A 21,064-nucleotide genomic window follows, 5' to 3' on the forward strand; every position below is an offset into this window, starting at 1 on the left:
GGGGAGGATGTCAGTCTCAGATGTCCAGGGGAGGGTGTCAATCTTGGGTGTCCTGGGGAGGGTGTCAGTCTCAGGTGTCCAGGTGAGGGTGTCAATCTTGGGTGTCCTGGGGGGTGTCAATCTTGGGTGACCATGGGAGGGTGTCAGTCTCTGGTGTCCCAGGGAGGGTGTCCGTCTCAGGTGTCCAGGGGTGTGTGACTGTCTCATGTATCCAGGGGTTTGTCAGCCTGAGGTGTCCAGGGAAGGGTGTCAGTCTCAGGTGTCCAAGGGAAGATGTCAGACTCAGGTGTCCACGGGTGGGTGTCAGTCTCAGGTGTCCAGGGGAAGATGTCAGACTCAGGTGTCCACGGGTTGGTGTCAGTCTCAGGTGTCCAGGGCTGGGTGTCAGTCTCAAGTGTCCAGGGGAAGGTGTCACACTCAGGTGTCCAGAGGAAGGAGTCAGTCTTGAGTGTACAGGGGAGGGTGTCAGACTCAGGTGTCCAGGGGAGGTATCAGTCTCAGGTGACAGGGAAGGGTGAGTCTCAGGTGTCCAGAGGAAGGTGTCAGTCTCAGGTGTCCAGGGAAGGATATCAGTTTCAGGTGTCCTGGGGAGGGTGTCAGTCTCAAGTGTCCACGGAAGTCATACTCAGGTGTCCAGAGGAACGCGTCAGTCTCAGGTGTCCAGGGGAAGGTGTCAGACTCAGGTGTCCAGAGAAGCCTGTCAGTCTCAAGTGTCAAGGGGAAGGTGTCAGTCTCATGTGTCCAGGGTAAGGTGTCACACTCACGTGTCCAGAGGAAGGAATCAGTCTTGAGTGTACAGGGGAGGGTAACAGTCTCAGGTGACAGGGAAGGGTGAGTCTCAGGTGTCCAGAGGAAGGTGTCCAGGGAATGATATCAGTTTCAGGTGTCCAGGGAAGGCTGTCAGTCTCAGGTGTCCAGGGGAAGGTGTCAGTCTCATGTGTCCAGGGGAAAGTGTCAGAGGAAGGTGTCCAGGGCAAAGTGTCAGACTCAGGTGTTCATGGGTGGGTGTCAGTCTCAGGTGTCAGACTCAGGTGTCCAGGGATGGGTGTCAGACTCAGGTGTCAAGGGATTGGTGTCAGTCTCAGGTGTTCAGGGGAAAGTGTCAGACTCAGGTGTTCATGGGTGGGTGTCAGTCTCAGGTCTCCAGGGGAAGGTATCAGACTCAGGTGTCGAGCAGGAGGGTGTCAGACTCAGGTTGGTGTCAGTCTCAGGTGTCCAGGGGAGGGTGACAGTCCTAGGGGAGGGTATCAGACTCAGTGGTCCCCGCGAGGGTCTCAGGGATTGAGGAACAGTGAGTCAGGCGCTGGTGTCAAAGTAAGATTTGTTTACACACCTTCCTGGGTGATCCTCTTCATCAGTGGTTTGATGGTGCCAGGATCTCCCAGCCATGACATAGATGGCCTCTTAACAGTTACCACATACTTTGTTTCTGTAGAGAAAATTAACTCACATTATTGAAAACTGCAGCATGGCTGAATTACAATAAATCCTGATGATACAGCAATATATGATGTCTAGCAATGACAGCAATGTTTCTTACTACAATACACCAACATAGAGCCTGATGTCTACTACAGATGATGTTCCCTACCATGATACACCAGCATAAAGCCTGTTGTCTACTACAGATGATGTTCCCTACCATGATACACCAACATAGAGCCTGTTGTCTACTACAGATGATGTTCCCTACCCTGATACACCAGCATAGAGCCTGTTGTCTACTACACATGATGTTCCCTACCATGATACACCAGCATAGAGCCTGTTGTCTACTACAGATGATGTTCCCTACCATGATACACCAACATAGAGCCTGTTGTCTACTACAGATGATGTTCCCTACCATGATACACCAGCATAGAGCCTGTTGTCTACTACAGATGATGTTCCCTACCATGATACACCAACATAGAGCCTGTTGTCTACTACGGATGATGTTCCCTACCATGATACAATAGCACAGAGCCTGTTGTCTACTACAGATGATGTTCCCTACCATTATACACCAGCACAGAGCCTGTTGTCTACTACAGATGATGTTCCTTACCATGATACACCAGCATAGAGCCTGTTGTCTACTACGGATGATGTTCCCTACCATGATACACCAACATAGAGCCTGATGTCTACAACAGATGTCTACTTCAGATGATGTTCCTTACCATGATACACCAACATAGAGCCTGATGCCTACTACAGATGTCTACTTCAGATGACGTTCCCTACCATGATACACCAACATAGAGCCTGTTGTCTACTACGGATGATGTTCCTTACCATGATACAATAGCACAGAGCCTGTTGTCTACTACAGATGATGTTCCCTACCATGATACACCAGCATAGAGCCTGTTGTCTACTACAGATGATGTTCCCTACCATGATACACCAACATAGAGCCTGTTGTCTACTACGGATGATGTTCCCTACCATGATACAATAGCACAGAGCCTGTTGTCTACTACAGATGATGTTCCCTACCATTATACACCAGCACAGAGCCTGTTGTCTACTACAGATGATGTTCCTTACCATGATACACCAGCATAGAGCCTGTTGTCTACTACGGATGATGTTCCCTACCATGATACACCAACATAGAGCCTGATGTCTACAACAGATGTCTACTTCAGATGATGTTCCTTACCATGATACACCAACATAGAGCCTGATGCCTACAACAGATGTCTACTTCAGATGACGTTCCCTACCATGATACACCAACATAGAGCCTGATGTCTACTACAGATGATGTTCCTTACCATGATACACCAGCATAGAGCCTGATGTCTACTACAGATGTCTACTACAGATGATGTTCCCTACCATGATACACCAGCATAAAGCCATATGTCAACTACAGATGATGTTCCCTACCATGATACACCAGCATAGAGCCTGATGTCTACTACAGATGTTCCTTACTATGATACAAAAGCATAGAGCCTGATGTCTACTACAGATGACTGACTGAATTTGGTTTTACGCCGCTTTTAGCAATATTCCAGCAACATCACGGCAGGGGACACCAGAAATGGGCTTCACACATTGTACCCATGTGGGGATTCGAACCCGGGTCTTCGGCATGACGAGCCAACGCTTTAACCATTAGGCTACCCCACCGCCCTACTACAGAGAATGTTACTTACCATGATACACCAGCATAGAGCCTGATGTCTACTACAGATGTCTACTACAGATGATGTTCCTTACCATGATACAATAGCACAGAGCCAGATGTCTACTACAGATGTCTACTACAGATGATGTTACCATGATATAATAGCACAGAGCCAGATGTCTACTACAGATGTCTACTACAGATGATATTCCTTACCATGATACACCAGCATAGAGCCTGTTGTCTACTACAGATGATGTTCCTTACCATGATACAATAGCACAGAGCCAGATGTCTACTACAGATGTCTACTACAGATGATGTTACTTACCATGATACAACAGCACAGAGCCAGATGTCTACTACAGATGTCTACTACAGATGATGTTCCTTACCATGATACAATAGCATAGAGCCTGATGTCTACTACAGATGTCTACTACAGATGTCTACTACAGATGATGTTCCCTACCATGATACAATAGCACAGAGCCTGATGTCTACTACAGATGATGTTCCTTACCATGATACAATAGCACAGAGCCAGATGTCTACTACTGATGTGTACTACAGATGATGTTCCTTACCATGATATAATAGCACAGAGCCAGATGTCTACTACAGATGTCTACTACAGATGATATTCCTTACTATGATACACCAGCATAGAGCCTGTTGTCTACTACAGATGATGTTCCTTACCATGATACAATAGCACAGAGCCAGATGTCTACTACAGATGTCTACTACAGATGATGTTCCTTACCATGATACACCAGCATAGAGCCTGTTGTCTACTACAGATGATGTTCCTTACCATGATACAATAGCACAGAGCCAGATGTCTACTACAGATGTCTACTACAGATGATGTTACTTACCATGATACAACAGCACAGAGCCAGATGTCTACTACAGATGTCTACTACAGATGATGTTCCTTACCATGATACAATAGCACAGAGCCTGATGTCTACTACAGATGATGTTCCTTACCATGATACAATAGCACAGAGCCAGATGTCTACTACTGATGTCTACTACAGATGATATTCCTTACTATGATACACCAGCATAGAGCCTGTTGTCTACTACAGATGATGTTCCTTACCATGATACAATAGCACAGAGCCAGATGTCTACTACAGATGTCTACTACAGATGATGTTCCTTACCATGATACAATAGCATAGAGCATGACTACAGATGATGCATACCATGCCAATAGCATGCCTGATGTCTACTACAGATGTCTATGATGATGTTCCTTACCATGATACAATAGCACAGAGCCAGATGAGCTACAGATGTCTACTACAGATGATGTTCCTTACCATGATACAACAGCATGATGTCTACTACAGATGATGTTACTTACCATGATACAATAGCATAGAGCCTGATGTCTACTAGTGATGTCTACTACAGATGATGTTCCTTACCATGATACAATAGCATAGAGCCTGATGTCTACTACAGATGTCTACTACAGATGATGTTCCTTACCATGATACAATAGCACAGAGCCAGATGTGTACTACAGATGATGTTACTTACCATGATACAATAGCATAGAGCCTGATGTCTACTACTGATGTGTACTACAGATGATGTTACTTACCATGATACAATAGCATAGAGCCTGATGTCTACTACAGATGTCTACTACAGATGATGTTCCTTACCATGATACAATAGCATAGAGCCTGATGTCTACTACAGATGATGTTACTTACCATGATACAATAGCATAGAGCCTGATGTCTACTAGTGATGTGTACTACAGATGATGTTCCTTACCATGATACAATAGCATAGAGCCTGATGTCTACTACAGATGTCTACTACAGATGATGTTCCTTACCATGATACAATAGCACAGAGCCAGATGTGTACTACAGATGATGTTACTTACCATGATACAATAGCATAGAGCCTGATGTCTACTACTGATGTGTACTACAGATGATGTTACTTACCATGATACAATAGCATAGAGCCTGATGTCTACTACAGATGATGTTCCTTACCATGATTCAATAGCACAGAGCCAGATGTCTACTACAGATGTCTAGTACAGATGATGTTCCTTACCATGATACAATAGCATAGAGCCTGATGTCTACTACAGATGTCTACTACAGATGTCTACTACAGATGATGTTACTTACCATGATACAATAGCATGGCTTGGTCCTGGAGGAGATACATAATGATCTTGCCAACGAACTTGAGGAGATCGGGGCAGTATTCCCATCTAGTTGCTCCTTGACAACACAAATAGGCTGCCCAAGTTTGCTGCAACAAGTGGAAGTCTTCAGTTGAAAATTTCTTTTCAAAACTTTTGAAATCAAAACTTTTGTCACACAATGAAAGGACGTCAGTGGTATTGGTGAAATATAAAGACAAGAACAATCCTGAGCTGAAATGTGTACAATAGTTGAGACTCTGTCAAGATGTGTGGAGCTGACTCACCCGTTGGTGGGCCAGTAGGTTCCTGATGAGCTCTGCCTGGGTGTCCCCCATGTCGTTGATCATCTGCAGAAACAATGTATAGGCCATAGAACAACATTCTGACTAGCCTACACAAAGTACTGGCTGGCCTACCTCCTGCTACAAAAATACTGACTGGCCTACCTCCTGCTACACAAAGTACTGGCTGGCCTACCTCCTGCTACACAAAATACTGACTAGCCTACCTCCTGATCACTCTACTGGCTAGGCTAACCCTGGTATCCAATATACTGGCTAGTCTTCCTGCTGGTACACTATATTGGCTAGTCTTCCTGCTGGTACACACTATATTGGCTAGTTTTCCTGCTGGTACACACTATATTGGCTAGTCTTCCTGCTATTTCCTGCTGGTACACACCATATTTACTAGTCTTCCTGCTGGTACACACTATATTGGCTAGTCTTCCTGCTGGTACACACTATATTGGCTAGTCTTCCTGCTGGTACACACTATATTGGCTAGTCTTCTGCTAGTACACACTATATTGGCTAGTCTTCCTGCTGGTACACACTATATTGGCTAGTCTTGGTACAACATCCTGGCTAGGCTAACTCCCGGATGATATACTTGGTTGGCTATTACCTGAAGTGAGTGAGTTAGTGAGTGGGTTTGGTGAAGCCCATGGGCATGAGCATGAGATTTGCAAACTCAGAAATATAATCTGGCCAAACTGGGACTTAAACCAACAATCATAGGTTTCCTGTGTGCCCTAGTGGCACAGTTGTGCACACCAATTTAAGGAACCTTAGACATCTCGGCCAGCTGTGCCCCGATGAAGTGGCCAAGCTAATTTTGTGTACAGTAACTGGACAGGACTAGTGCATAGTCAGTGTATGAAATAAGCCAAAAATCCAGCCAGACAACAGGGCTGGTAACTTCAAAATGTTACCAGCCCAAAATGGATTTAACCAGACAAAATATCGTGAATTTACTCAAATGTATGGAAGATCAAATTTATGGCCAGACCATCGGGCTGGCTAGCTGTAAATATAGACCATCCATCAGAAATCTAGATTGTCTCGGGCGTTCGAACAGGCCTTATTTCATACACTGGTATAGTCAGTACTCACATTAGCATAGAGATTCCACAGAGTCTTTACTGTCAGGAACCGTTTGATGTCCAAACCGTTGTCAATAAACAGCTGAACAAAATCAGTTCTATCTTGAACCAAGGCTGTCACCATTGCATCGTATAAGTTGATTTTCTGTACAAATAAAACAGAATCAAAACACAGTCTCATTCAAACATATAGTGGAAGCTGTCAAAACCAGCAGCTGTCCAATACGGCAAGTTGTCAACACTGGCATAAAATCTCAGTCCCGTCCGTGGCTAGTACATTTATCATCAGTTAGCTCTGCAAATCCGGCAGCTGTCAAGTCCGGATCTCGGCATGAAATGAGCCGCCCCAACATCTGTTTATACGGTAATGAACACTTTCTAATCCGGCATGTGGAGAGGTGATGGCGGGATGTATTTTGCCACAAATTAATTATGCATTTAAATAACACTTGAATAAGCACTTCGCTTTGTCTAGCGAGATGTGCTTGCTGACACACATTGAAAAACTTAGAAAACGTCGCCGAGAAAATCGAATTGTCAATTGAGAAGAAACAAACCAAAGTGTCTCATGTTTTTTCAAATGTGTTAATTTTTCATGTTTGTGTTATTAAGTGAATAAAAGTGAATATGAGGTCAATTCTAGTTACAGGTAACCGTGTCGGCTGTTTATGGTTGTTGGGTGCGAGTCCCCACGATGAACGACGACCTACTTGCAGGGTTTATGGTTGTTGGGTGTGGGTCTCTAAGATGAACAACGACCTACCTGCAGGGTTTATGGTTGTTGGGTGTGAGTCTCTAAGATGAACAGTGACCTACTTGCAGGGTTTATGGTTGTTGGGTGTGAGTCCCCACGATGAACAACGACCTTCTTGCAGGGTTTATGGTTGTTGGGTGTGAGTCTCTAAGATGAACAACGACCTACTTGCAGGGTTTATGGTTGTTGGGTGTGAGTCTCTAAGATGAACAACGACCTACTTGCAGGGTTAATGGTTGTTGGGTGTGAGTTCCCACGATGAACAACGACCTACTTGCAGGGTTTATGGTTGTTGGGTGTGAGTCTCTAAGATGAACAACGACCTACTTGCAGGGTTTATGGTTGTTAGGTGCGAGTCCCCACGATGAACAACGACCTACTTGCAGGGTTTATGGTTGTTGGGTGCGAGTCCCTAAGATGAACAACGACCTACTTGCAGGGTTTATGGTTGTTGGGTGCGAGTCTCTAAGATGAACAACGACCTACTTGCAGGGTTTATGGTTGTTGGGTGCGAGTCTCTAAGATGAACAACGACCTACTTGCAGGGTTTATGGTTGTTGGGTGTGAGTCTCTAAGATGAACAACGACCTACTTGCAGGGTTTATGGTTGTTGGGTGTGAGTCTCTAAGATGAACAACGACCTACTTGCAGGGTTTATGGTTGTTGGGTGTGGGTCTCTAAGATGAACAACGACCTACTTGCAGGGTTTATGGTTGTTGGGTGTGGGTCTCTAAGATGAACAACGACCTACTTGCAGGGTTTATGGTTGTTGGGTGTGAGTCTCTAAGATGAACAACGACCTACTTGCAGGGTTTATGGTTGTTGGGTGTGGAGTCTCTAAGATGAACAACGACCTACTTGCAGGGTTTATGGTTGTTGGGTGTGAGTCTCTAAGATGAACAACGACCTACTTGCAGGGTTTATGGTTGTTGGGTGTGGGTCTCTAAGATGAACAACGACCTACTTGCAGGGTTTATGGTTGTTGGGTGTGAGTCCTCCACGATGAACAACGACCTACTTGCAGGGTTTATGGTTGTTGGGTGCGAGTCCCCACGATGAACAACGACCTACTTGCAGGGTTTATGGTTGTTTGGTGTGAGTCTCTAAGATGAACAACGACCTACTTGCAGGGTTTATGGTTGTTGGGTGTGAGTCTCTAAGATGAACAACGACCTACTTGCAGGGTTTATGGTTGTTGGGTGTGAGTCTCTAAGATGAACAACGACCTACTTGCAGGGTTTATGGTTGTTGGGTGCGAGTCTCTAAGATGAACGACCTACTTGCAGGGTTTATGGTTGTTGGGTGTGAGTCTCTAAGATGAACAACGACCTACTTGCAGGGTTTATGGTTGTTGGGTGTGAGTCTCTAAGATGAACAACGACCTACTTGCAGGGTTTATGGTTGTTGGGTGTGAGTCTCTAAGATGAACAACGACCTACTTGCAGGGTTTATGGTTGTTGGGTGTGAGTCACTAAGATGAACAACGACCTACTTGCAGGGTTTATGGTTGTTGGGTGTGGGTCTCTAAGATGAACAACGACCTACCTGCAGGGTTTATGGTTGTTGGGTGTGAGTCTCTAAGATGAACAACGACCTACTTGCAGGGTTTATGGTTGTTGGGTGTGAGTCCCTAAGATGAACAGTGACCTACTTGCAGGGTTTATGGTTGTTGGGTGTGAGTCTCTAAGATGAACAATGACCTACTTGCAGGGTTTATGGTTGTTGGGTGCGAGTCTCTAAGATGAACCATGACCTACCTGCCAGTGTTTACGGTTGGTGGGGGTGAAGATCTCCTGGCGGACGATGTCACACCGGTTCCAAGCAAGGGCCAGGGCCAGCTGGGAGTTGGCATTAGACTTGTTGGCTGAAATATGAGCAGAGAATTGTTGGGAGAGTGGATGGATGGAGTGCGGATGGGTCTAAGATGGAGAGGGTGTGATGGAGAGGGTGTGATGGTTGTTGTGATGGAGAGTCTCTGATGAGAGAGGGTGTGATGGAGAGGTGTGGGTGTGATGGAGATGGTTGATGGGTGTGGTCTGTGTGATGAACAAGTGTGATGGCAGGGTGGGAGGTGTGATGTTGGGTGTGAGTGATCTAAGATGTGTGATGGACCTACTTGCAGGGTTTATGGTTGTTGGTGTGGTCACTAAGATGAACAACGACCTGATGCAGGGTTGATGTGCATGGTATGGTTGTTGAGTGTGAGTCCACGATGGTGAGTGACCTATGCAGGGTTTATGGTTGTTGGTGTGATGGCGAGTCCCCATGATGAGAGACGACCTACTTGCAGGGTTTATGGTTGTTGGGTGTGAGTCCCCAAGATGAACCATGACCTACCTGCAGGGTTTATGGTTGTTGGGTGCGAGTCTCTAAGATGAACCATGACCTACCTGCCAGTGTTTACGGTTGGTGGGGGTGAAGATCTCCTGGCGGGCGATGTCACACCGGTTCCAAGCAAGGGCCAGGGCCAGCTGGGAGTTGGCATTAGACTTGTTGGCTGAAATATGAGCAGAGAATTGGAAGGTGAGTGTGATGGAGAGGGTGTGATGGAGCGTGATGGAGAGGGTGTAATGGAGAGAGTGTGATGGAGAGATTGTGATGGAGAGTGTGTGATGGAGAGTGATGGAGAGGGTGTGATGGAGAGGGTGTGATGGTGAGTGTGATGGAGAGTGATGGAGAGGGTGTGATGGAGAGTGTGATGGAGAGGGTGTGATGGAGAGTGTGTGATGGAGAGCGTGGGATGGAGAGGGTGTGACGGAGAATGTGGAATGGAAAGGGTGTGATGGAGAGTGTGATGAAGAGTGTGGGATGGAGAGGGTGTGATGGAGAGGGTGTGATGGAGAATGTGGAATGGAAAGGGTGTGATGGAGGGTGTGATGAAGAGTGTGTGATGGAGAGCGTGGGATGGAGAGGGTGTGATGGAGAATGTGGAATGGAAAGGGTGTGATAGAGAGTGTGATGGAGAGTGTGTGATGGTGAGTGATGGAGAGGGTGTGATGGAGAAAGTGATGGGGAGTGTGATGGAGAGGGTGTGATGGAGAGGGTGTGATGGAGAGAGTGATGGGGTTAGTACGATGGAGAGGGTGTGATGGAAAGTGTGTGATGGAGAGGTTGTGATGGTGAGTGATGGAGAGGGTGTGATGGAGAAAGTGATGGGGAGTGTGATGGAGAGGGTGTGATGGAGAGGGTGTAATGGAGAGAGTGATGGGGTGTGTGATGGAGAGGGTGCTGTAGATGTACAACATTACGTCTTAACAACAGTGTTGTAGATGTACACACATTACGTCTTAACAACAGTGTTGTAGACGTACACACATTACGTCTTAACAACAGTGCTGTAGATGTACAACATTACGTCTTAACAACAGTGTTGTAGATGTACAACATTACGTCTTAACAACAATGTTGTAGATGTACACACATTACGTCTTAACAACAGTGTTGTAGATGTACAACATTACGTCTTAACAGCAGTGTTGTAGACGCACACACATTACACACATTACGTCTTAACAGCAGTGTTGTTGACGTACACACATTACGTCTTAACAGCAGTGTTGTAGATGTACACACATTACACACATTACTTCATAACAACAGTGTTGTAGACGCACACACATCACACACATTACGTCTTAACAACAGTGTTGTAGATGTACACACATTACTTCTTAACAGCAGTGTTGTAGATGTACACACATTACACACATTACTTCATAACAGCAGTGTTGTAGATTTACACACATTACGTCTTAACAACAGTGTTGTAGATGTACACACATTACTTCTTAACAGCAGTGTTGTAGATGTACACACATTACACACATTACTTCATAACAGCAGTGTTGTAGATGTACACACATTACGTCTTAACAGCAGTGTTGTTGACGTACACACATTACGTCTTAACAGCAGTGTTGTAGATGTACACACATTACACACATTACTTCATAACAGCAGTGTTGTAGATGTACACACATTACGTCTTAACAGCAGTGTTGTTGACGTACACACATTACTTTTAAAAAACAGCAGTGTTGTAGATGTACACACATTACACACATTACTTCATAACAGCAGTGTTGTTGACGTACACACATTACGTCTTAACAGCAGTGTTGTTGACGTACACACATTACTTTTATAACAGCAGTGTTGTAGATGTACACACATTACTTCATAACAACAGTGTTGTTGACGTACACACATTACACACATTACTTCATAACAGCAGTGTTGTAGACGTACACACATTACTTCATAACAGCAGTGTTGTTGACGTACACACATTACACACATTACTTCATAACAGCAGTGTTGTAGACGTACACACATTACTTCACAACAGCAGTGTTGTAGATGTACACACATTACACACATTACTTCACAACAGCAGTGTTGTAGATGTACACACATTATGTCTTAACAGCAGTGTTGTAGATGTACACACATTACACACATTACTTCACAACAGCAGTGTTGTAGATGTACACACATTACACACATTACTTCATAACAGCAGTGTTGTAGATGTACACACATTACTTCACAACAGCAGTGTTGTAGACGTACACACATTACACACATTACTTCATAACAGCAGTGTTGTAGATGTACACACATTACACACATTATTTCATAACAACAGTGTTGTAGATGTACACACATTACACACATTACTTCACAACAGCAGTGTTGTAGATGTACACACATTACACACATTACTTCATAACAACAGTGTTGTAGATGTACACACATTACACACATTACTTCACAACAGCAGTGTTGTAGATGTACACACATTACACACATTACTTCATAACAACAGTGTTGTAGATGTACACACATTACACACATTACTTCATAACAGCAGTGTTGTAGATGTACACACATTACACACATTATGTCTTAACAACAGTGTTGTAGATGTACACACATTACACACATTACTTCATAACAACAGTGTTGTAGATGTACACACATTACGTCTTAACAACAGTGTTGTAGATGTACACACATTACTTCATAACAACAGTGTTGTAGATGTACACACATTACTTCATAACAACAGTGTTGTAGATGTACACACATTACACACATTACTTCACAACAGCAGTGTTGTAGATGTACACTCATTACACACATTACTTCATAACAACAGTGTTGTAGATGTACACACATTACACACATTACGTCTTAACAGTGTAGTAGATGTACACACATTACACACATTACTTCATAACAACAGTGTTGTAGATGTACACACATTACACACATTACTTCATAACAACAGTGTTGTAGATGTACACACATTACACACATTACTTCATAACAACAGTGTTGTAGACGTACACCTATCTGGAGACATCATCCCCAGGTATCCTGTGTACATCACTTCCAGTCCAGTCCCATACATTCTCTCCACCTATTATGCAGTTTCACTGGCATACTCTAGCTCTCATTACACACTGCTAAAGATACCTGTCCAGTCAAATTACACAGTTCTTTCATAACTGAAACAACAACTGGCAACATAACAAGTACTCCACTGACTGGCACACATTCATGTTTGAATGTTTTGCATGAGAAGGATTTTACTCTCCTGTCTTAATACCCAGGCAAATGTTCATTTATTAGCGTCTGCTCCATCACATGTATGTTTGTATGTGGTCCAAATCTAGATGTAAATCACTGCCTAAATATCAGATGTCATTATGTTTGTTGAATCCCTGCTTGTAAGTGAGAGGAATTCTGTGCTGAGGAAGGCGGGAAATGGGCACTGGGACGACACTGAAACTATGAGTCTGTCCTGGATACTTAGATGGAGACAAAACCAGTAGAATTCTGACAGAACTTGTGCTAGATTCAGTATTGGCTGTAGTAGGATTGTAATGGCTTCTTACCCTTCAACAGAGCATACAGAATAGCTCGGTCAATGTCTCGGATGGATGCAGCATTCTCCAAGTTGTACACGTTTACCTGTAGAAAGAGAGATAAAGCTGTACATCAGTAAGACAATCTGAATAACAAAACTTGACATAATATTACTTTCAAACACCCTCAAGAGTTCTACAGTTATCATTATAACAACAATCAGTGAGTGAGTGAGTTGCGTCTTACGCTGCTTTTAGCAATATTCCAGCAATATCACACTGCTTTTAGCAATATTTCAGCAATATCACGGCGGGGGACACCAGTAATGGGCTTCATGCAATGTATCCCATGTGGGGAATCAAACCCGGGCCTTCGGTGTGACAAGCGAACGCTTGAACCACTGGGCTACCCCAACGCTCCAAACAACAATCAAGACATGCATGATGCGGTCACGGTTAGATCACCAACATGTATGTCAGCTAACACACATAGAATGTGAGATCTGACATGTGAGAATCGGTCAACAGGTGGTGAACAAACTGACCAGTCTGCGGTGTTCCAAGCAGTACTTGAGGTTGTGCAGACAATCTTGAATCTTCTTGTCCACTTCGGTGTCAGTTGGCTTCCACACAAACATCTTATGAGCTTTCTCCATCATAATCTCATTGAAGTCTCGGGGAAAGGAGGTCTTCTCCTCACTGAAAATATATACACATCTTTGGTCAGATTGAATGTACTGATCATTTATCATCCATGGGTTGTTCACTACTTGTTACAGATAGTGTATGGTTTGTTGATGTATTCTTCATGGTGTGTGTATTCCCTACAGCAAATTCTACTGAGGTGACTGGACACGTCTTCAAGAAGTGTGTGATTTAGTGAGTTTAGTTTTACGCCACACTCAGCAATATTCCAGCAATATTCCAGCAATATGGCAGTGGTCTGTAAATACTTTGAGTCTGGACCAGACAATCCAGAGATCACCAGCAAGAGCATCCATCTATGCAATTGGGATACCAAGTAAGTGAGCCTGACCACCCGGTCCCATTAGGCGCCTCTTACTGAAGATCAATTCTAACCCGGATCTTCACGGGTCAGGGACTTGTTCCACAAAGATAGTTCTTCAAGGAGCCCTAGTGAGGTGACTATACAGGTATTGGATAGTTCTTCAAGGAGCCCTAGTGAGGTGACTATACAGGTATTGGATAGTTCTTCAAGGAGCCCTAGTGAGGTGACTATACAGGTATTGGATAGTTCTTCAAGGAGCCCTAGTGAGGTGACTATACAGGTATTGGATAGTTCTTCAAGGAGCCCTAGTGAGGTGACTATACAGGTATTGGATAGTTCTTCAAGGAGCCCTAGTGAGGTGACTATACAGGTATTGGATAGTTCTTCAAGGAGCCCTAGTGAGGTGACTATACAGGTATTGGATAGTTCTTCAAGGAGCCCTAGTGAGGTGACTATACAGGTATTGGATAGTTCTTCAAGGAGCCCTAGTGAGGTGACTATACAGGTATTGGATAGTTCTTCAAGGAGCCCTAGTGAGGTGACTATACAGGTATTGGATGGTTCTTCAAGGAGCCCTAGTGAGGTGACTATACAGGTATTGGATAGTTCTTCAAGGAGCCCTAGTGAGGTGACTATACAGGTATTGGATGGTTCTTCAAGGAGCCTAGTGAGGTGACTATACAGGTATTGGATAGTTCTTCAAGGAGCCCTAGTGAGGTGACTATACAGGTATTGGATAGTTCTTCAAGGAGCCCTAGTGAGGTGACTATACAGGTATTGGATGGTTCTTCAAGGAGCCCTAGTGAGGTGACTATACAGGTATTGGATAGTTCTTCAAGGAGCCCTAGTGAGGTGACTATACAGGTATTGGATAGTTCTTCAAGGAGCCCTAGTGAGGTGACTATACAGGTATTGGATAGTTCTTCAAGGAGCCCTAGTGAGGTGACTATACAGGTATTGGATGGTTCTTCAAGGAGCCCTAGTGAGGTGACTATACAGGTATTGGATAGTTCTTCAAGGAGCCCCTAGTGAGGTGACTATACAGGTATTGGATGGTTCTTCAAGGAGCCCTAGTGAGGTACACTATAGTACAGAGTATGAGGGATGGTTCTTCAAGGAGCCCTAGTGAGGTGACTATACAGGTATTGGATAGTTCTTCAAGGAGCCCTAGTGAGGTGACTATACAGGTATTGGATAGTTCTTCAAGGAGCCCTAGTGAGGTGACTATACAGGTATTGGATGGTTCTTCAAGGAGCCCTAGTGAGGTGACTATACAGGTATTGGATGGTTCTTCAAGGAGCCCTAGTGAGGTGACTATACAGGTATTGGATAGTTCTTCAAGGAGCCCTAGTGAGGACTATACAGGTATTGGATGGTTCTTCAAGGAGCCCTAGTGAGGTGACTATACAGGTATTGGATAGTTCTTCAAGGATAGTGAGGTGACTATACAGGTATTGGATGGTTCTTCAAGGAGCCCTAGTGGTGGTGACTGTACAGGTATTGGATAGTTCTTCAAGGAGCCCTAGTGAGGTGACTATACAGGTATTGGATAGTTCTTCAAGGAGCCCTAGTGAGGTGACTATACAGGTATTGGATAGTTCTTCAAGGAGCCCCAGTGAGGTGACTATACAGGTATTGGATAGTTCTTCAAGGAGCCTAGTGAGGTGACTATACAGGTATTGGATAGTTCTTCAAGGAGCCCTAGTGAGGTGACTATACAGGTATTGGATGGTTCTTCAAGGAGCCCTAGTGAGGTGACTATACAGGTATTGGATAGTTCTTCAAGGAGCCCTAGTATTGGGTGACTATACAGGTATTGGATAGTTCTTCAAGGAGCCCTAGTGAGGTGACTATACAGGTATTGGATAGTTCTTCAAGGAGCCCTAGTGAGGTGACTATACAGGTATTGGATAGTTCTTCAAGGAGCCCTAGTGAGGTGACTATACAGGTATTGGATGGTTCTTCAAGGAGCCCTAGTGAGGTGACTATACAGGTATTGGATAGTTCTTCAAGGAGCCCTAGTGAGGTGACTATACAGGTATTGGATAGTTCTTCAAGGAGCCCTAGTGAGGTGACTATACAGGTATTGGATAGTTCTTCAAGGAGCCCTAGTGAGGTGACTATACAGGTATTGGATAGTTCTTCAAGGAGCCCTAGTGAGGTGACTATACAGGTAGTGGATGGTTCTTCAAGGAGCCTCAGTGAGGGAGTGAGTTTTAGTTTTACGCCACTTTTAGCAATATTCCAGCAACATCACGGTGGGGGACACCAGAAATGGGCTTCACACATTGTACCCATGTGGGGAATCGAACCCGGTTCTTCAGCGCGAGAAGCATGTAAAATTGATATTTTATACTTATCCTGACTCATGCTAAATGCTTGTCTCCTTCTTCTTGCGAATGATAGTGGAACACTTGAAATCCCTTAAAGATCCCTTCTAAAAAGCGGACATAAAATCATCACTCACCCATGAGTAGTCTCCCTTGCCTCCTTTGGCGCCCTTTTGTGTCACATGACCAGTCATGTTTGTCACTCTCTCCGTATGTATGCCTGACACCCGGATTTACAGGGAAATCCAGAGTGCCCTGAGAGTGCCCAAGTGGAGATGCGACCCTTCTTCATGTACAAGTATGTCCTATACAAGTACAGGGTCTATCACTCATAGGACTGTGTATTGCCCCAAATTTTGTATTGTGATATATTGCGATGCACTCTTCTGTATTGCGATATATTGCGATACACTCTTCTGTATTGCGATATATTGCGATACACTCTTCTGTATTGCGATATATTGCGATACACTCTTCTGTATTGCGATATATTGCGATACACTCTTCTGTATTGCGATACACTCTTCTGTATTGCGATATATTGCGATACACTCTTCTGTATTGTGATATATTGCGATACACTCTTCTGTATTGCGATATATTGCGATACACTCTTCTGTATTGCGATACGTGTTGCAATATATTGTGAAAGAACAGTTATTGATATCTGTCCACTTGGTAATATTCTTTTACATTCAAAATGAATCACAGTATATGTGAGTAACCATTGTACATTCTGTAGCTTCTTTTAAAGTGAAAAAAGGAAAATCCAGAACATTCTTCTGTTTATATTTAATTGTAAAACAGCAGGGATTGACACTGACTAAACTTTTTAACTGGCCCTCTGGGCTAGTGGATTTTGTATGTCACTAGTCCTTTCCAAAAATTACTAGCCCTATGCTTTACAATAAAATTTTTTTTTAAAAAAGCTTTCTTTTAATTGTAACTGCTGTCCAAAGGAAAGTTAACGCAGATAAAAGTATGATTTCTCATTTCATATGACAAATTGAACGGAAACTAGTTTACACCACATCCTCCATCGACCTACCCATACTATTTATATACTTTAACCTCTTTAAACAGCAAAGGATGTTGAATTTCAAACAATTTAAAGAGTTAAAGAATTTACTGTACACATCCGTATTACTCAAGACAAATTTAATTGAAGTCACAATCATGTGACATGATCTTGAAGTACACATTCTAATCAAAACGATGATTTATGCACCTTTGTCTTTGAATAAAAGTATTATTAACATTACCTATTTCATGAATGACGTTTGGTACACATTCACATAAAGAAATGATTTAACAAAACACTCACGATGGGCAAAAGTCACTCTGTATCAGGTAAAGTACACTTTCTTTAGACTGAATAGAATAATGAAAAAAAATGAAACATGCGAAACATAACCTTATAATAAGATAGAAGCCTCTATTTATCAAGGTAACTATCAGCTCGTGAAACATTATTGCCATGCATACACTATTTAATTTTTTTAGGTCTAATCCACCTGCTGATAAATACCAAAGGTATGTTTATCATATTATTCAAATAATAGCACTTCTAATAGTAATACAAATTTACACACTTAAAATGTCCATATAAACCATGAAGGAGACGTAAACTCCCGCTATTTTAATCCATTTGTAAGATGCCATAATACCACTTGCCTATTTCTTTAATATTTTCATTATTACGTAATCAGAAAAATTATTATAGAAAGATTAATCAAATAATATGTATGGTGGCTTTTCACCCGGTAACATGACACAACACTGGGAAATGCTTCAGTTTTCGAATCTCCGTATGGACAACACTCTAGTAGATTCATTTGAAGGCGGGTATTGTTCCAAAGCTCTAATCATCAATAATATCACAGTAACCTTGTCAGGAGTATTTCACAGTTGTAAGAAGCGATTTTATTGGATAAAGATTGGTTTCTAATGACGCATTTTCGCCACAGTCTGCTTTAAGGTTCGTGATTGGTAAAAATCATGCTCGTAATTCAATCATATTACAGCAATGGATACTGTCCTCATAAATGAAAACTTTTAAACAAAAGTTTTGGGTACAATAATGCTATTCTGAACATGTTAAGCAACAAATCATTTGGAAAGACTTCCACCCAATCCCCACCCACAACCATCACCTGTATTACCTGAATGTACATATATAGCTTTTTCCTCACCATTAAAATTTAGGGGTTGTACGGGCAGAAGTGTTATGTGCGGTGTTGAATGGGTTAAAATTGAACAAATAAATCATTGGCGGTATACCGGTACGTCATAAACGTATCGCGATACGTAATTGTTACATCTTCGTATTGCGGTTTACAGGTATACCAGTAATACCATGCAGCCCTAATCACTCATGCTAGCCTGTCCTAGACGTGTGCATGGACTCTCCAGAGCGTTGGTTTTCACAAGTCACGTGATAAAAGGGTGAGATTTTTCTCAGCGCCTTTGTGGAACCGTTAATTGTTGTGCTACAACAAGTGGCCCAATCTGGTGAATGCCTGGGATGTCTTTGGTGGCAATGTCTCTGAGGTAGTGGTTGGAACAACACCGTGTCCGATTTCCAAAAGCAGCCCTCCATTATTGTTGTAATCGAGCAGTTTCCATGCAGAGCAAATGTAGACGCCAGGGCTCTGACCTCGTGGGGATTGGAGGCTCGGTGAGGCTCAAGTCCTGCTGCTTTGTAGGCCCTTAGTATAATGGCTCTCATCCATACCAATATCGTTGTCCGGGAGACTTCCGTGGGCGTCTCAGTGGATAATGGGGATGAATAGGCACTTGAATTTTCGTCTCCATGTTTTTGTCCATTGTAGGTAGATTTTCAGTGTTCTGACAGGGCATAAGGATAAATCCTTTGTATCCTGTGGCCCAAGGACTGTAGAGAGTGCTGGGATGTGGAACTGTCTGTCAGGCTGGCCGGGCAGTTGGTTCTTGGCAATAAACTCCCATCTCAGTCCTAGATGTACGATGTCACGATGTCTTGATTCAAATCGTGTTCGTTCAAAGTCCAGAGCATGTATTTCTGACATCCGTGCTGCTGTTGCTAGGGCGATCAGGAACAGCGTTTTCTGTGTCAGTAGTTCAAAGGATGTCCGTTCTAGAGGCTCGTAGGCGTCACTGGTGAGATGTTATAGAACTATGTTGAGATCCAAGGTAGGAGCCTTGAATTTCTTTCGTTGGTCATCCAACTTCAACGAGCGTAGTAGTGCCAGTATCTCTGGTTCTTTGGTCAGCTTGACACCCGTCTTCATGGTGATAACTGTGCTGAGAGCAGCCAGGTACGTTGAGAGTGTTGAACCTTTTAAGTGTCTCGTCTGTCGCAGATGACACAGGTATTCCGCCACTTGAGGATGGGTCGCTTTTACCGCTGTAAAGCCTTTCCTCGTTGCATACTGTTCAAATCTCAGCCACTTATCGTCGTACAAGTGGCAAGTTGATCTGCGTAGAGCTAGTGTCACTGCTTTCGCTGCTCTGGCGGAGTACCCTCTAGTCTTCAGGCAAGCTTTGATACGCTCCACGCGTGTAGCTGGAACAATGCCGGATTCCCCGTGAGCTTGCTTGGTGTGTGGATGGACGAGCAGGTTCGACCACTCTGGTAGTTTCAGGGTTGGACTTCCAAGTTCTTGTATGATGACGGGAAACCATACCCTCGCTGGCCAATAGGGCGCGACCAAAATCAGTTGCAGCGTTGTCATCTGCTTGATTTTCTGTATTACTTGTGGTAATAGTGCTGGAAGTGGAAACACATAAGCATTTAGTCCTTCCCATGAGATGCTTAAAGCATCTGTTGCCCAAGCCTGAGGATCCGGAATCAGTGAGACGAATGTTGGTAGTTGCTTGTTGAACTTTGTTGCAAACAGGTCTATGAGTGGAGATCCTATTGTCTGTATGACGAACCGGAACACTTCTGGATGTAACATCCATTCTGTCAGGGATGGTTGTAGTGGACGAGATAGGGCGTTTGCTATGACATTCTTTGCTCCTGGAATGTGACATGCCTTCATGTAGATGTTGAGGTAGTCGACGATGCTGATCAGGAGTTGTAGCAGACTTGTTGGTCTTGTTGATGCTTGTTTGTTGATGTAGAACGCTACTGTGGAGTTGTCCATGTAGACCATGAGCCTTGCGTTCTTTAGTAGGCTGGACCAGTGTTGTAAAGCGTTGATCACTGCTTTCATCTCCAACAGGTTGATGTGCAGAATTTGATCCTGACTCGACCACTTCCCTGCTGCCACTTCGTTGTCGAGGTGGGCACCCCATCCTTGTAGTGATGCATCCACGTAGAGATGAGTGTTGCAAACCAGCTCTGACAAAAAGGTTCTTCCGCAAACATTCGACTTCTGAGTCCACCATAGGAGTTATGGTTTCAGGCTGTCCGGTA

The 21,064-nt window shown here is 43.7% G+C and overlaps 1 protein-coding gene across 1 annotated transcript in view; it reads right to left on the reverse strand.

Annotated features, from left to right (window-relative positions):
* LOC124291562 (transient receptor potential cation channel subfamily M member 2-like) overlaps window positions 1-21,064 on the reverse strand; it is a 94,341-nt gene that overhangs the window by 40,449 nt on the left and 32,828 nt on the right. Inside the window, exons 9-15 of the mRNA XM_046728580.1 lie at window positions 13,872-14,025; window positions 13,357-13,432; window positions 9,844-9,950; window positions 6,710-6,844; window positions 5,600-5,662; window positions 5,296-5,422; window positions 1,334-1,429 (exon numbers count right to left, since the gene is read on the reverse strand). Of these exons, the coding sequence (XP_046584536.1) occupies window positions 1,334-1,429; window positions 5,296-5,422; window positions 5,600-5,662; window positions 6,710-6,844; window positions 9,844-9,950; window positions 13,357-13,432; window positions 13,872-14,025 (758 nt within the window). The remainder of the gene's footprint in view (window positions 1-1,333; window positions 1,430-5,295; window positions 5,423-5,599; window positions 5,663-6,709; window positions 6,845-9,843; window positions 9,951-13,356; window positions 13,433-13,871; window positions 14,026-21,064) is intronic.

The sequence above is a fragment of the Haliotis rubra genome, unplaced genomic scaffold, assembly GCF_003918875.1.
Source record: "Haliotis rubra isolate DU_JTF1 unplaced genomic scaffold, ASM391887v1 Scf496, whole genome shotgun sequence".
Taxonomy (NCBI): Eukaryota; Metazoa; Mollusca; class Gastropoda; order Lepetellida; family Haliotidae; genus Haliotis; species Haliotis rubra.